Source organism: Neolamprologus brichardi, chromosome 14, assembly GCF_056152115.1.
Source record: "Neolamprologus brichardi isolate AB-2024 chromosome 14, ASM5615211v1, whole genome shotgun sequence".
NCBI lineage: Eukaryota > Metazoa > Chordata > Actinopteri > Cichliformes > Cichlidae > Neolamprologus > Neolamprologus brichardi.
In genome coordinates, this window is record NC_142117.1 from 2,117,501 (window position 1) to 2,136,147 (window position 18,647).

Here is an 18,647-nt window from a genome sequence, read left to right on the forward strand (position 1 = left end):
GGGCATACACAGTGCAATTTTTGGCTCATTTCGAGCTGATTTTTCAGTCTGTGGCCGTTTTGGTGATCGGCCCCAGTTTCTCACAAGTGCATATTCTAACATACACATGCATTCATAGTCCGATGTATAGATCAGAGAGTTACTTGGGGTTGATGACGTTCCCAATGATGTTTGGCATGCAGACTGGAGCAGCCAGGGAGAAACCACTGACCTCCCGATGTAGATAGGACCTGCTCCACCATTGTTGTTGTTATTATTATTATCGCTACACAGTTGTTTTAGACAAACAGCTCCAAGATAAAGTTTTTAACACTTAATGATGGATATGTTGACTTGCAATTGAACTTGGTGTTGCCCAAGTAATCCCATCCAACACACACAGCAGTGAGAGCCAATGAACAAACAGGACAGAGGGTGAACATTTGCTGATTTTAAGGAACTCTAATCTTTTGGTTTGTTTCTTCTTCTCCACTTATTCTTTTGCTCAATTTATTTCAGTCATGGTTGAAATAAAAGAAGGTCATTTCAGAAAAGAAAAAAGAAATACCATGCAGAATGAGGATATTAATGTTATCATCCATGCTGTTGTCATCTTTCAGCTGAGAATCACATGGACACAATGCCAAACCACTGTTTTCTGATTCAATCAGATTACTTTGGTTAGGTGATGTTTGACCACGGTCTCAGTATGATTTGCTTTAACACAATTACCTGTTGGTGCTATTTACTTGGTGCTTAGAGGAGGGACCGAAAAAATGACCTAATTCCAGTGCACATGATGCTTCTTTGTACAAACACAGTGCATACTGAGGAAGGATGAGTAACAGGGTGTTGTTATAAAGACAGACAGGATGTGACCTGCAGGAAGAGGAAGTGGTCAAGGTGACTGGGGATAGAGGCTCATCCAGATGTTTCTGAACTGATAGGAGAGCTTCATTATGATACAAATAAGCAGTCGCGCAACTGCAAGTAACTGTACAAGTGTAAATACATCTAACAACAAATTAGACCAAATAGCCGAGGTGGGATTTGTACTGGCTGCTGAGTGTCTAGAGATCATTTCACTATCCTGGAAGTCACTACTTCTAACTAAGAAATACTATGGCATATTATTTAGTTCTGGTATGATGAATATTTTTTAAATATTTTCATTTGTTTAGTTCTAATGCAAATCCAATGCTTTTGGCCAACTGCTTTTTTTGTTTTGTTTTCTGCGCTCAAGCCTTACATTACTTTAAATACTTTTAGCAATACTTCACTCCTGCTAATACTTTAATACTTAAAGCACCAAGCCTCACTGAACTGGTATAACCTTGTGTCAACAGAGAAAGTTGTATATGATAATATAGCATAATTACAGGAAAAGATTAGAGTTGGTTATGAGAGGGGAACTTACATAAGATGTTTCATAAGCTATGGATATAAAAATCAAATGAATGCTCAGGTGCATGGACAGTGTTGAGTCTTTGGTTAGATTTAGAATGATTCATATGTTGTCTCTGTGACCAGAAGAATATGTTTCTAATATATCTGACTCCAGCTTAATTGTAACTTCTATATCACAAAGCTTAAAAACAGAGTTAGGAAAAGCAGTCAGCCAATTGTCCTTCAGGTGCTGTTAGTGTGGTAACTTTGGCCACACGTCTGTCTCTCTGTGTCTGTTGTCTGTCATGCTGCAGATGTTTATATGAGTACACATAATACAGCTAGTAATAATAATAATAAGAAAAGTAGGATTATTATTATTATTATTATTATTATTATTATTATTATTGATAGTAAAAATCACAAATTTTTCTACTTAGTTAAGGAAATGTTTGTTTACTTGTTTCTACTATGTAAACATGGTTACACAGCACAATCACATTGCTTTGTGTTGAGTTTTAGGAGCTTAATAAAAAGGCATTACTCTGGAAATGGCCAGGCCCAAGGACTGGACTGAACATGAGTTAAAAAACATCAAACATCTAAGGAAGAGTTTGGAAAACCTTTAGAGAGCCAGTAGAACTATTGTCCAAGACTGCTTTAAAAGAATACAAGAAAGTCTGGTTCAAGTCTAAGGGCTGTCTCAAAACCTTTGCACAGTTCTGTACACAGTCCAAAATAAGGCTGAATGATAAGTTTCAAGTTTATCAGCATGGCAACCACCAATCCAGGGGCACCAACAAAGGCCTGTCAACTAGGACAGCCCTACAAATGCCAGTGCCTTAAGAAACTCAGGGTAGATTTCATCCACCCCAGGGCCCCTGAGAAGTTGCTTAACCACCTTAGTGACCTTGGCATGGTGATGGGCGAGTCATCCTCCTTATCCTCCACAGAGGACTTGTCCATGAGATTGAGGAAGTCCTCAAAAAATTCCTCCTGGCAATAGCTCCCCCCCCCCAACCCCCCACCCACACTGGACTGAACAGCAAGTGGATCCCTTCTCAGATGAAATAATGTAAGATGCTTTATATCCTGAGTCTGAAGATACAGACACAAAGTTAAAATTTGGGGTACAGGTCAAACACAATGACTACAGATCACTACTGTTCACCCATGTGTTTAAATAAAAGGACGAGGGTTTCTGTTATGTTTCAGTTAGTACATCGAAACATGCAGCTACATCTGGTTCTGCCCAATTTGCCAGTTTAATAGGTGAGACCAATTTCTCAAAGTCAGTTTAAAATAGGAATTTTTTAACCTTAGATACATATTTCTAAGTGCATCACTGATATCATAATGGATTCCTGACTTGCTCGCTTTATTTCAGAGACAGAGATGATAAATATGAACACGTTTCTGTGTCTTACTTTATGGACCAACAACAAACATTTCTGTATTCAGTAATCAATGCAAATTATTAGTTTATAAACAGAACCAAACTGGACAAAGAGAAGAGCCGAGGAGGACCTGCTGCAACATCTCCATGACAGCTGACATTCACAGCTACATGACTCACACGACATGATTACAATCATACGCACAGTTTGTCAGAACACCACAAAAAGGACAAGCTGTACTTTACTAGACAGTATAGTTTTAACAATCAACACTTTTATAGACTGATGCATTGTGTGGTTTTAATTCCATTTTTCCATCGTATTCTGCCCGTCATCGGGGGGCTGGAGCCGATCCCATCTACCATACCAGTCTGTTGCAGGACTAACACAGAGAGACAGACCATTCACATAATTTAGACTCACTAGTGAACCTAACCCTACTAACTGCCTTTGTCCCACAGTCCAAAGACATGCAGTACCCAGAGAGAGCAGACACTAAAAGCAAACTTTACAGAGAAAGGCCCCGACCAGATGGTGGAGTCGAATTCAGGAGCTAGTTGTTAGCAGTGCCCCGCCATCGGTATAAAAGCAAAATCTAAACAATTAAAACAGCCATGACTAAACTGACTCTAGCTAAGCCTGTCGGGTAAATAACAAGATTAAATGTGAAACAGTTAAACTGAAATAGAACTCCAGGTTTAGACCTACAGTTTTACAGCCACAGTGTCTCCAATGCCTACATGAGCTGTGGCCTGAGCTGCCAGTCATTTCACAACATCTTGTTCAGTCTTGACTCTGTTCAGTCCACAGCACCAAGTCTTTAAGAATCCTAATTTAGTGACAGAGTCCAAGATGAGTTCTTTACAACAGCATCAGTCAAGAATTTTTGACTGCCATTTCAACGTGAACTTTAATGATGAAAGAGAGACGAACTCTACAAACTGCAGCTTTTCCTTTATATAGTAACAAAAATCTGCATTGTATATTGTCTTTGATAACTTGCTGGCCACATATTCATTGTTAATGCAATCAGGCATGCCCGTAACCTTCAAATCGCCTACAAATAACATGGTAGCTGCTAGCTGCTGCTGACAAACAGGTTGGCAGTGGGAGGGATACTTCCTGTTTCTCATGAAAATGTGAAAAAATGTGAACCCTTGGGAGGAAGAGAAGACCAGACATATGGACACATTTCACGTGCTTTTACTCCACACGGTTTACAAACTTTTACAGTCATAAGATTATCGCAGACTAACCGTAAAGTCGATTCAGCTGACTAAAATATATTAAACTAAAACTAAAATAATGCCTGAATTATGATAAAAACTAAATGATCTTTAGTCAAAAGCTGAGGCTGAAACTAAATCAGAATGTGCTGTCCACTGGCACCTATTGTCTCAGTGATTACTCCTTATCTGTTTAGCTGTTATCTGTATACTTTTGGGGCAAGCATAAGGCCCTCTTTAAGGTGTGTGTGTCGTTTTTCCAACTACTACTACTGCAATGAAGTATCAGGGTTTTTAACCTCTTAAGCCCCAAGCCTACCTGATCTCCTGCTTTTTGCCCCCGTATCAGGGGGCGTTGGGGCTTAAGAGGTTAATACAAGGTAAATGAGCAGGCAGATTCACAATGAATTCAAATGCTAAATTTATAAACTGGAAAAGATGCTTCAGTCTTAATCAAATTATTTTCTTCACCCTTTTCCAAATTCTAACAGTTGTGCCACATCGTTTGCTGCACTGCTCCTACAGAGACAGTTTTACTAAGGAGGGTGAATACATCAGAAAATAGCAATCCATGCATACTAAAGGGTTCTTAAATCTCAGTTTAGTTTTTAAGATTTACTGAGACTACACCATCATGCTGTGGAAAATGAAAATGAAACCCAAATGAAAAGTTCATTTTCTTTCTTTATCCTTGTTTAGTCAGAACTCCAGATTTTCATTTTGTCTTGGCAGCCAGAGGCAGTCAGAGTGGTGTGACTGATTTAAGGGGGATCTAAGCCTGAGAGAATCCTTGAATTAGAGAAACAACAGGACTTTGGTGTAAAACGTTTGTGCCCTGTGAAAAGTCTCAAGAACATGGGACGTGATTATTTTAAAGCTTTTGAAGTAAGAACATGGTTTGAAGATAAACATCATAAATTGTGTTTCTCAGGCCTGAAGTGGTTGTTTTGGTCGTCAGTTACTATATGGACCAACGGATATGGAAGAGTTCCTTACTTTGTTCCTTATTAGTTTACAACTCATAGACGTTTTTCCCGTGGTGACTCTGAAAGCACAATACTGCCGTGCCTCTTGATTTTGGTAGTAAAAAAAAAAAAAAGTGGGGCTGAAAGATAAAAACTGAAACAAAAAAACAAACACTGGGATTTTCTGATACATTTTATTAATGTTAGTTTTAATGTTTACATGTTTTCCCATTTACAGACTGGTCTGTTACTGCTTCTGTGGATCCTTCTGTAGAATTTGTATATTTTGCATCGCGCTCTTAGCATCATTCTATCCGTCTGTCTGTTTTTCTCCTTATCTGGGGCCAAGTCACAAATAAGGAGAAAGGCCCAGACCCCATTCTCCCAAACTACCTCCTGAAATGTATTTGGAGGAACAAACTCCTCCCTGTGGGGCATCAGCTTGTTAGCTGCCTCCTGACGAAGCCAACAAAAGCACTTCCGAGATTCTGAGGGCACCAGTTTGCCACCTAAACACGATATGCCTCGAAATTCTGGCCCTGAAAACTATGAACAGAATTTATTAATAAGGACAGCCCTGGCAGAGAACAACACCCACCAAGAATGAGTCCGACTTCTTGCTGAGCAAAGCAGAGCAAACTCCCATGCAGCCTCAAATATTCCTTATATTCCTGACGGGGCCAGCACCGTGGAAAACGAGTGGCTGGCCATCCCGATGTCAGACTCCCTTAGCTATTACCTCCTGGGCCTCCCCTTCACCCTCTGTTCGGACCACGCCCCGCTGCAGTGGCTCCATCGCATGAAGGATGCCAACGCCCGGATCACACCGTGGTATTTGGCTTTACAGCCTTTTAAGTTCAGAGTGGTCCATGGGCCGGGGGTGCAGACGGCTGTGGATGATTTCCTCTCGCCTCCTCTCTGACACCTTTATTACTATATGCAGTAATGTCTGCTTTTTATACTTATTGGGCTACATGCTTATTATAGGCTTAAATATATATAGGCTGTACAGAACATAAAATTAAAATTTACATTTTTTATGTCACTGAAATGTTTTATTATTTGAGTTAAAGCCAATAAGAAGGTTGCAGATAATGTTTACATGAAACGTGTGCATACTTTATTTAACCAGGCATCATTACACATGTTGAAATCTTCAGACTAATATAGATTATGCATTTCTATTTTATTATTTTTTTTGTAATTTTACCAATTTTGTTAATTACCACAGTCATACCTTTTAACTTAATACTTGTAGATGTGATATAATTATAAAAACATTCATGCCATTTTCCCCATTCAACGTAATTACACAAACTATCCATTAACTAATGGAAAAAACGTAATTACAGAAACTTATTTTACTGTCATTTTTGTGTCATTTTACACCCAGTGTATGTACAGCATAAAACTAGAAGTTAACAGTTTTATCTTTTAAATAAAAATAGCTGTAAAATTATGTTAATCTTGCGACCATCATTTTTAGTCCTTTTTGTATAAAAAATAAATACATTTTCCATAAAAATGTAAAAATCATGTTTATACACAGGTGCTGTTTTTTCGCGATTTTTTCATTACTTTTTATAATTTTCTTTTACTTAGAAAGATTCTGTACATTTATATGAGATATTCTCTTAAATTACAGTTGTTGGGGTTTTTTACGGTGTAGATTTGGGGCCCAATAACATCGTTTAAACCAGCAGATGTATCACAGCTCAGTAAACTCAGTAATCGTCCTTCAGGCTGTCGGTGTTGGCTGTGAGTTGTTATTAACACCGATTTGACAGATTTGTTGTAACCATGCGGTAAACCGGGACGTGAAATCGCGGCTGGCTGAAATTCTTTTCTGCTGCTCGGTTAACTCGTGTTCATGTGCACGTGAGCGTACACACGCGGGACTGTAATGACCAATCAGCAGATAAACCCTCAGTTTGCTGAGCTGATGAGTGGGGTTGGTAGAGCGAGACTCCACGCAGAGAGACGCAGCACACGCGGGGAACAGCACCCCGTTTCCGTTACAGTCGCTGTCCTGAACGCTGCGCACACAGCGGTAAGTGCCGCCGCGTCTCTTTCCAACAGGTTGAGACAACACGGAAAGCTGAGGTGTTCGTGTCTATTTGAACACTTTGAGTTTGGTGTTTTTTCCACAGCAGACTGAGCGTGGACCCTTTACAAGCTGGCAGAAGATGCGTGATTTAATTTGGGCTTTAGCCGCGAGCAGCAGGCACGCGCGCGCTCCGTTTGGCTGTTTGGTAACTGTGACGATAAATTACGACCATAAACATCAGCAGCTTTTATTTCGTCTGTTTGAATAAACACCAACAAAACGCGTTTGTTTCATATCCGCTTTATTCCTGCGGACTCTGTGTCGACGCGAGATCACAGATTTCATATCGAATTTAAAAAACCTTTAAAAATAAATAAATCTTGACTTGTTAGACTAATGGGATTAAACAGGTCACAGACCAGCTCAGCGGTAAACCCGACAGGTACAGTGAAATAAAAGAAGACGCTTCTGACATTGTTCTTTATGGTTCTGGAAGTTTGTTTAAGAATTTCTGTTTCTTCATCTATACGATATGTTATCATCTGTTAATGTGTGCTGAACTTTATGTTTTGTGACTGTGAACTTAGAAGTATAATATGTATATTATATATTATTCCATATATAATCTCTGAAAGACTCGTTAATGATGTAGCGTTAGTTTCGGTCATTGTGGTTCCTCAGGGCAGAAACTCGTACACAGACTAGCAGAGTCACTATCACTACTTCCTCTGATAAAGTTCGGATCTAATTACAGTCGTTGGATTATCCCGCTCACTGAATACAATATTATTCCTTTGCTAATTTGCTGTGGATGTTTGTGTTACTGACCTCTCAGATGCACGAATGAGTGTGGACGTTACATCAAAAGCACTTAGAAAAAGAAAGTGCTTGTATAATTGGGTGAATGAGGCAAGTTGTATAGATTAGAAAAGCACTATATAAGATCCATCAGCACTCAGCGTTTGGACAGAAGACAGTGCTAAATGTGCGTGTTGTCTCAGACTGCACATGTTGCCAGGTTTGGGTCACACAGTGGTGATCGAGTAGATCAAAAATCCTCTTGATCACCTTTTCGATATAGAGCGCATGTTTCTATGCTCACTTTTCAAGCTGATTCACTGACTCAGCGTCTTCAGTGTGAATGTGTTTGTTGTACAAGAACAGTTAGCTCCAGATAACTGTGGAACAGCAGCTTCTAACACGCTGCAGAGAGCATTCACATCAGAACAGTTTTACAGGTTTTCAGCTGCATCTGTCAGGACGAGAGCTGCTAAACTGTTGTTTGAAGACAACATCAGCTTTCTTCTTGGCCTGTTTGACAGCTCCTCCAATTACAGCTCTCTGTATGCTGCGTTTGCAAATACTGCTGCTCATCAAAGCCAGATTAGAGAGAATAAAAAAGGATGCTGCTCTCTGTCCTTTACAGATGTGAAAATAGGATTTGAATCAGGCACAGCTCCTCAATGAAATTTTGTGTTGTACTGTCATTTTGCACAACCTCCTGAATATAACAGCAGAATACCACAACAAGAGAAGCTTGTCCTCTTGACCTCTGGTTTGGCATCTTGGGGAGATGTGAGCAAGCTGTTCAGCCTACCTCTGTCATATCATGTCGTAATAATGTTAGCAACAGTTCACCAGGAAGAACCTTGAATAAACCTTCAATGATAAAAAAACAGGTTTCACTTCAGCTCTTTCTGTTATAACCTTGCTCTTCCCTGCAGCTGGCAGAAGCCGTGGCCACGGACTGGTTGTACCTCATACTTTCTGCATTGCCACATAGCTCTCTGCAGCAAACACCTCTGCTGGACCATAAATCCCACGTTGGTACCAGGAGAGAGTTGAAATTTATGGTTTTCAGGGTTTTTATCGTTAACTCGGTTTCCCATGTTGTAGTTGTGCGTCTTACTTTGAAAGAAATATTTATGCGTTACCATAGCGACCAGAGGGCATTAAGGGGCAGAGAGGAGGATGTTACTGTCAATGTTGTTGGTGCATTTCAGGAGGACGCTGCGCATAAAGTTACACAATTACACAGTGAATTCATGTTTATTATTATATTTACAAAATACCACAGGTTTTGTCTCAGTCGTATCATTTTATTTTGTTGTGTTTATCCGCCACACCTTAAAGGCCGGTCCGTGAAAATATTGTCTGACATTAAACCGATCTGATAACCGTAACTATAGCCCTAACTATATGCTTTAGCAAAAAGGAAAGTTTGAAGCCTAATCTTGAAAGTAGAGATAGTGTCTGTCTCCTGAATCCAAACTGGAAGCTGGTTCCACAGAAGAGGGGCCTGAAAACTGGGCCAGTGACCCCAGCACTGGGTGAGTGGCTCCAGCGCTCCCAGGAACAACATCTGGGATATCTGTCCAGAAGAGTGCAGTCCTAGGAACAATACTGCGCAGGACCCTCAGGACCTGAGCTTGAAGGAGCCCCCCCCCCCCCCCCCCCCCCCCAAAAAAAAAGCACCCTGCATGGTTCCATGAGGAACTCTGAGAAAGGAATTCTGGGAGTTCTTCTCTAGTTTCCTCATAACCGTCCCGGGTTCTGATGTTTAAACTGAATGGATTAACTTATAGAAAAAAGTTCCCCTTAAAAATCTGTCAATCAAGAGTCTAAATTCAAGGTGCATACATGGTTTATTCATGCTTCTCTCAAGGACTCTCAAGGACAGTTTTGTGTGTGTGTGTGTGTGTGTGTGTGTGTGTGTGTGTGTGTGTGTACCTTACAGCCTGGTTGACGTCTGATTTGGACTGTGTCATTTAAAGGTTTGACTAATATCTCAATGAAGTCTCTGTAGCAGACACTTTTCCTCTTTATCCACCACTGTGTAAGTGAGAGAAGATTCAGTGTGCAGGGCCGTTCACGTGGCTGTGCGTTTATTATATTTTCTCCCCTTCCCTCCCCCCTGCCTGTCAGCTCAGACATAGTCATGCAACACATTTAATGTTATAACTGAAATAACACAAATAGAAATAAATAAACAGAAACACATGAAGAAGAGGAGCCTGCAGAGAATTTATAGACTCATCCTGGAGAAGCAAACAGTCATAACTCTGATTGCAAAAGCTTCCAGACAGGACAGATCCTGTAATGTACTGCAGCTGTTACTGCAGGTCTGTTATTGTATTAGTAATATATGCTGCCAGTTATCATCTGTAGAAAGAATTAAGCAAAAATTGTTATTGGGGAGTAAGAAAAAAATCCCATTGGTGCTTCTCTAATTAAAAAAGTGTTTCTTTGAAGTCTGCTTTTAGGAGGATGTTGGCTGCTTGTTTCTGCAGTGTGTGAGTAATAGTGGGCAGGAAGGCTGCACTAGCTTCTCTTGTAATCTGAATGCAATTTCTTTATTATTCTTCTCCTTTTATAGCACTCACTTTCTGCACTGGCATTTGTGTATAAGCCCTGTGACATGATGTTTCTCCAGCACTAACATGTCTGTTTCAAAGCTCCTCTGGATGAAAGAGGAAGCACATCAGAGTCTGGAAACGTCCCAGTGTAACTTTGATCATCACACACAGTTAAGCTGCTATTCGCTAACAGTTACTTAGATGCAGGCGTCTTCATCATCTCTTGATTTGGAACAACCAGATTGAGATGAGATTATGTGTGAAGCTGTGAATTTGTAACTTTTCTCTTTTAGTCAAGAAGCAATGAAGATATTAGAAGAAGAATAAAGTCATAGATGGTTGTTGGTTAGTTTGACTTCGATGTTTGCACGTGCGCCGTACCCCTTGGTGACTGATACACACGCCTACATACACTAGAATAGTTAGACAATGGGCAAATCCATTTGAGCGGTAAAACCTGAGAGCTCCAGGTTTCTTCACTGTGTAATAATGTAATAATGTCCACTCAGAATCAATGAGTCTGTGTGTTCTCCACCAGGAGGGCGTTAGAGAGAGGGCAACAATGACCAGGACATTTAAAAGTTAATGACTTAATGCTGAATTTGTTCAGTTCAGCGGTGTCGTCTCAAAGCATTTTCAGTGTGCAGGAAAGGAAAACATTTGTACCTGACTAGGGATGGGTATCGTTTAGGTTTTATCCGATATCGGTGCCAAACCAGTACTTTTGAAACGGTGCCGGTGCTTAAAGAATGGAGAACACAAACTTTGTCCAAAAACCTCTCATGTTTAGCTGTTTTCCACTTTTTCTTTGGTCATTTTAGCCTTTTTGTCCAGGGTGAAGGGAGTATCTGCCATCAAACAAGAAGACAGCCGCATGTAGCTATGATGGTGTTTGCTAGTTCACCTTACATGCATTAATGTAATAACGTGGTTAGCCTACTCAACGTAAATTACACACGAACAACATTAAGCTACTCACGCAGAGAAGAACGGCTGCTGCTGCATCATCATCCTCATCATTTCTGCTACACTGGCAGGGCTAGGGGCCAGGACTCTCCTCTTCGGGTTTTTGGGGGATGTTGCTAACTCCGGGTCCGATAACAGGCAGCACACCCGCAGTAGATGTGCTCGGTGTGAGGTCTCGCAGCAAGCTATCAAATACGGCGCATTTCTCGGCTTTTAAAAAAACGCTATGCGTCGCCAGGTGTTTCATCAGATTTGAGGTGTTACCTCCTTTGACAGCATCACAGTATCAGCTTAAAGCACTTGTTGCAGCTGCTGAGTTTGCATCTTTTGCTGTGAAGTACAGCCAGACTTTGACCGCTTCGCCTTGGGCATTTTAATCTGTAGCTCTGCTCTAAAAGAACGTACGTACCTGGACCCGCCTACTATCCTCGGAAACGTAAAATGATTGGCTAGAATCTAAAGTGTATCACTGCTCAGGAAAAAAAAGCACCGAAATGTGCGCTGCTTTTCGGTCTGGTTACTACCGTTTATGTCAGAACCGGTGCCATCATGGCACCGGATACCGGTACCCATCCCTATACCTGACATGACTCCAAACACTGATTACTGTATCAACACTGACTTATTACAATAGCTGATAACTAGTCTCGCTTGTCAGGGCTGCACTCTAGTGCTGAACACAAGAACTGATGAGGTTACATTATCATTCAAATTAAGCTCTGCAAGGCCAACGCACAACACCAGTGATTCATTGATTAGTCCGATCGGTCTGATGGGGCCTGATAAATGATAAAAGCTTGTTTCCTGTCAGTGGACTATTTGCTGTGTAAGCGTTCCTTGTAGATCCTTCAACATGAGTGCGCGCGGCTTTATCAAACAGGACAGTTTTTAAGTGTACAAAATACTACAGCCCTGTCAAAAGTGAAGTAAAATATACTATTTATATTAAAACATATATGAGTGTGCATATTCAGTATGTTTTTCAGCATCAGGCCAACAGTTGCAGATTGCTTACATAGATCCACGTCAGTGTGTTTGCTGTGCATACGAGCAGGTCTGTGTCTGCTGCAGAGTCTTTGCTCCAAGGAAAGACAGATGAACTTATTATGTAACCAAAAACTTGGTCGTTTGAACAGGAGTTTGTTGTCTTTTTGGATCATTCACTTTGTTTTCAAATATTTAGATCAGCTATCAAAACTACTCAGATTTGGGGGAAAAACATGGGATTAACATATTTCACTAAGAATTCCTTCCACCTCGTGACATCCTCAGGTGAAGTCAGCAGCGCTCCACACACACATGGAAATGTGCAAACACACATAGAAACACAGTACACAAGACAAATCAGAGTTTTTCCAGTTCTACTGAACTCAGCACAGCCTTTACTATGAAGAGGTCAGAGGTCCAAAGTAATATTATAATTAGAGTCCTCATATATCATCCACTATATGCATGTTTTCAGTACAATGGCAGAAAGAAACAGAACTTTAAATATGTATGTATGTAGCATTATTATTGTTTTGATGTTCAGATGTCAGAGGTCAAATGTAAGGATAGCTTATAACAATAATTAGACCTGAGCATCCTGTTTACAGACAGAAGTTATTTTCAGATGAAGCACTAATTTCACACTTGTTAGTGTTGTCACTGCACAGATCACCTGCTGGAAGTGAAAGCTTGGAAAGAAAAAAACAATGTGTGACTAAAAACGGTGTTTTTGCTATAACTGAGGCTTATGGGTGCACAGGCACTGAGCAGAGTACTGTGTGACCTCAGCATTTTCCCTGCGTCGTGAATGAGAGTGCAGTGCATGCTGGAATAACAGGAACTTTGAAAATGTTAGCTGCAGACAGCACTTGTTTCTGTTGTTTCTGCTCGTCCTGCACTCCCACATCAGGCCGTAAAGTGCCAAGAAGTTGATGAACTGCCCTCAGGATGAATGTTATTAAATGTAGAATTGACATTTTTTTGTATTTACTTGTTTTACAGATCCTTTCCACTGTCAGTCAAAACTGGAAGGACTATGACAGATAGACCCATCTGCCAGTTTGGAGAGAGCCAGCTGGGAAGATAGAACATTTGTGACTTCTACATCTCCATCACAAAGATGAGGAATATTATCCTGGGCATTGTTTGTTTCTGTATTTGCCTGACCCTTGATGATGCACTGGCTTTAAATGGACGGAGGACACACACAGCAGATGGAGAGGGAATAGAAGCAGCCATCAGAGGAGAGAAGCTGCTGAAACGAGTGAGGCGAGGCTGGATGTGGAACCAGTTTTTCCTGCAGGAGGAGTATACAGGCTCTGACTACCAGTATATTGGCAAGGTAAGATCTGTGCTTCCATTAAGGTATACTCAGGATGACATATTCCCAAATTAAATGAAATTATCTTAATTAGCAGAAAGCATAATGATTTACCACAGCTGATCACCAACTGTGTTGTTTCTTATTGTTGTTCTGGGCTCTCATTAATGACATTGTTACTTGAAGAGAAGGTATTTTATCAAACTGTAGTTCACATGTGTCACCTCGCCTCTGTCAGTGCGCCCAGGGCAGCTGTGGCTACAGTGTAGCTGCCATCACCAGTGTGTGAATGTGTGTGGACTGAATGTAGTGTAAAGTGCTTTGGGGTCCATAGGGACAAAGTAAAGCGCTATACAAAAACAGGCCATTTACATGTAAACAAACTTCCGCCATCACAGTCTGCTCAGAGGTAACTCCCTCTAGCTCTCTGGCTCCCCCTATAGTCTGGGTGTATTAACAACATAAAACTTGGATTTGCTGTTATCATTACGTCGTCCTTTTTTTAAAACAATGAAATTAAATAACATAGCTACTTTCACAAACCTAAACAGTCTCTTGTTTTTCTTACTTGTTAAACCAGGATTTGTCAATTTAACCCTTTAAGACCTACCATAGAACCAAGTCTGCCAGAGCTTATATTATATTTTTACATGCTGTGGAGCCATTTTTGGGAGAATTTCAAGTTGCTATACATCAATACAACCATAATAGCCCAGATTTTAATAATATGTCTGCATTAAGTGCATAGTAATTACATAAATTGCAAAAAAATGCAATAAACTACAAAAAAATTGAAAATCGTTTTTGTTTTTTTAACATATATTTCTAGTTAGAGAAATTTAAGAGGCTTATCCCTCAAAACTGTAAATTCAAAATAGTTGCACACAATAGTTTCTAACAACAGGAAATTTATTTTGAGTGTCTTCATAGTTTTATTTTTGAAATACACCAATTTTTATACACTGCAGGAAAAACAAAAATAAATATTATAATGCAAATTTGCAAAAAAGCAGCATATGCATCAAAATAAACTATTTCCAGCAGTGCAATATGAGTCCTAAGCATCCCAGAAACCACACAGAAAGTCATAAAGTCAAAGATAACTTTTAAAAACACAAATATAGGCTCATGAGGCCCTGATGGTAAAAAACTACATTTCTGCAAAATGATGTCACTTCCTGTTTCGGGCAGGTCATGGCAGACATGCAAAAGTTCGCGCTGACGTCTATTCCACCGTAGGAAGTGTTACAAACAGCTGATCGGATCGGCAAAGCGTGTTTCTGGAATATTATGTTTTTGTTGCTGCAAGTGCTTTTTATGCAGTTTTTGCAAAACTATATGTGGAAGGAAACTGTGACCGAGGACAAGCTGATGGCATAAGATGTAAGTACAACTCCTCCGGTTTCATATGCAAAAAAAATTATTGCGCTAGCTCACGTGGTTGCAGAGCTACTGGGGTTTAAAAATAGTTACACAAAACGGAGCGTGCCGCTCTGACCAGCTTTAAAGGGTTAATGTTAACAGCACAACTAGTTTTCAACAATCATGGTCAGTTCAACACTAGTAACCAAACATAGATACTATGACATCATCTTCCAAACAACATGTCAACACATTACATCTGTTCGATCATAGGTGGCCTCACTTGTCTTGCAGATCTTCTCAGTGTTTGTTCTCGTGTATGTGTAGGTGTTTCAGTTGATAGTGTCTCATGTGTGTGTTGGGGTTGTTCAGCAGGCTCCAACCTCTGCTCCACTACTACTGGTCCCTTAAGAAGATCTCTGCGATTTCTTCTCAGCATAGCTCCATCTTCTGTCTGAATGATGTATGATTGTGGTTGATCTTCCTTTAGGACAGTCGCTTTCTGTGCCCATGTGCTGGTTTTGTCTTTGAATCTCACTTGATGCCCAGCATGCAGTTCAGGTAACCTTTTTGTTCCTCTGTCATAATAGAACTTCTGCTTTGCTTTCTGTTGCTCCTTGAACTTCTTCACGCTGTTTCCCTCCTTTGTTTTAAGCAGATTATCCTGAATGGGCAGGTTTGGTCTCAGGCGTCGTCCCACAAGAAGCTGTGCTGGTGACACACTCCAGTGGCGTTGTGTGGTATACTAGCAGGCTTTTGTCTGTGAACACTTCACTTGACACACCGTGTCGTGCAAATACGGCTTTCATAGAGGTGATTACAGCCTCTGCTGTTGTTGTTTGCAGTCTACATACTTCTGGATACAAAGAGTAGCAGTCTGTGACCACAATATAGTCCTTCCTCCAGACACAAAGAGGTCAGCCCCCACTTTCTGATATGGTCGGTCTGGCACTGGGTGCGGCTTTAGTGGTTCGGCAGGATTGCTTGCTTGATATGTCAGACATGTTGAACAGTTCGACACTTCCTGTCACATCCTGATTAATCCGTGGCCAGTACATCACCTCACGTGCTCTCCTTTTTCATTTTTCCATGCCTAGATGCCCTGCGTGTATCTTTTTGAGCATCTCTCCTCGCAGGCTCTTTGGGATGAAAATTTCACTTCCCTTGAACACCACATCATCCACTACAGACAGTTCTGCTCTGCAGTTCCAATACTCTTGAATATCAGGTGAGCAGTTTTGCTTACAGCTGGGCCATCCATCTATGATGGTTTTGCACAGTGTTTGTAATGATCCATCTTTGCTTGTCTCTGTTCTGATGAGCTCCATCTTCCCTTCTGCAACAGGAAGTGCACCTGTGACCATGCTCACATATGCTCTTGCATCATCCATCTTGGTGTTTGCTGGCTCATTCGGATCAACAGCTCTGGATAATGTGTCGGCCGTGTACATCAGCTTGCCAGGGGTGAACATCACGTTAAGCGTGTAACGTTGCAGCCGGATCATCGTTCTTTGGATTCTCAGCGGACAGTCATTTAGTGGTTTTTGGAACAATGCTATCAGTGGCTTGTGGTCAGTTTCAACACTGATGGCCTGCCCGGACACAAACTGGTGAAATCTCTCACAGGCGTATGTTGTGCTGAGCAGTTCTTTTTCAATCTGTGCATATCTCGTCTCTGCGTCTGTCATGGATCGCGATGCATATGCAACAGGCTGCCACTCATCATACTTCTGCAGAAGAACAGCTCCAAGCCCACTCTGTGATGCATCTGATGAGATCTTAATAGGATCATAAAACTTCAGAACTGGTTCCTTTGTAAGCAGATCTTTCAAGTCACGCCATGCTTTCTCATGTTCATGATTCCACTCCCGTTCGATTCTCTTTTCAGTTCAGTGGCGCCATTTTTTCAGAGAGATTGGGTATGAATTTTCACATGTAGTTTATCATGCCATTAAATCTCTGCACATCTTTCTTGCATTGCGGCCTCGGCATGTTTTCAATTGCAGACACCTTTTGAGGATCTGGTCTGATGCCTTCACTGCTCAGGATATCTCCAACGAATGTCAGTTCCTTCGCCCCAAGCTGACATTTCTCTTTGTTCAGCTTCAGATTGGCTTGTCTGGTTGCTTCAAGAACATTTCTCAGTCTCATGTCACGTTCAGCTTTTATGCTACCCCACACAATGATGTCATTCATCGACGTGTCGACTCCTTCTAGGTGCTCATAGATCATGTGCATTGTCTTGTGATACACCTCAGGTGCTGAAGCAATGCCAAACGGCAGTCGCCGGAATCTGTAGCTGCCAAATGGGCTGTTGAACGTGCACAGTTTTGAACTTGCTTCGTCCAGCTTCAGTTGCCAAAATCCTGATGAAGCGTCTACTTTGCTAAAGGACTTCGCTTTTGCAAACTGTGACATTATTTCTTCTCTTGTAGGTAGTTTGAAATGTTCTCTCTTCATTGCTCTATTCAGATCTGTAGGATCCATGCAAACTCAGAGCTTTCCAGTCTTTTTCTCCACAATAACAAGAGAACTCACCCACTCCTTTGGTTCATCGACCTTTTCAATCACTTCCAGGTTTTCCATCCTGTCCAACTCGGCTTTCAGTGGCTTTTGTAGAGCAAATGGTACTTTGTGGCATGGATGAATGACTGGTGTTGCACTTTCATCGACTCTGATTGTGTGTTCTCCAGCAAGGCAACAAGTCCCTGAAATAGGTCACCATATTCCTTCATCAACTCATTATAGTCCATGTCATCGTCAGTTTCCACAACGAGCACTCTTTTCACTAGGTTCAGACTCTCACAGGCATGTAACCCTAGTATAGGCTGCACGTTCTTCGGCACCACAATGAATGTTAGCGTGTGCTCCTTGTCTTTGTGTGTCACTTTAACCATGCATTTTCCTTTCACAGGTATTTCTGCACCTGAGTATCACCTCACTTTCACCTTCGTTGCATGCATTTTAGGTCTCGGTCTGATTTTCTTGAACTCTGCTTCTGATATGACATTCACCTGAGCTCCAGTATCCAGCTTGACTTTCATGAGTGTGTCATTTACCTTGAGTGTCATTATCCTTTTCACCTGTCTTATTGTCTGTCGCTGCAGCTACATAGAGTTCCTCTGTGTCTTCTTCATCCACAGTATGGACTGTACTTTGTTTCGGGGTTTGAGCTTTGCAGCACCTAGCATTATGGTTATTTTTGTTACAGTTATTGCATCTCTTCCCATATGCTGGACATTTTTAGGAGGATGTTGCATTCCGCAGCGACCACAAGTCTTTTCTTTTCTGTCCCTGTTTGCTGGCTTTAATTGCATTTTTATTTCAGCAGTAGCACTCTCCTTATTGACTCTGTGTGTGTTCTTATTCACAGCATCCACTCTGCAGCTGTCACTAAGCAGTTCTTTAGCCCTCACTGTTTCAGCTGCTCTGCACAGTGTTAATGCTTTTTCCAGGTCAAGATTTTCCTCTCTCAGCAGCCTCTCTCTCAGACCGTTGTCTGGAATCCCGCACACAAGTCTGTCTTTTATCAAAGAGTCTGTCAGTCCTCCAAATTCGCACATTTTACTCCTGTTCTGCAGCTCTGTGAGATACTGATCTATTGTCTCCCCTGTCTTCTGTACACATGTGAAGAAAATGTGAAGAAAATTGTCAC

The 18,647-nt window shown here is 41.1% G+C and overlaps 1 protein-coding gene across 1 annotated transcript in view; it reads left to right on the top strand.

The window, feature by feature from the left end:
• Positions 1-6,912: 6,912 nt before the first annotated feature.
• Positions 6,913-18,647, top strand: part of LOC102787823 (cadherin-6-like) — a 58,236-nt gene continuing 46,501 nt past the window's right edge. Inside the window, exons 1-2 of the mRNA XM_087850611.1 lie at positions 6,913-7,003; positions 13,312-13,651. Coding sequence (XP_087706737.1) covers positions 13,430-13,651 — 222 coding nt within the window. The 5' untranslated portion in view covers positions 6,913-7,003; positions 13,312-13,429. The remainder of the gene's footprint in view (positions 7,004-13,311; positions 13,652-18,647) is intronic.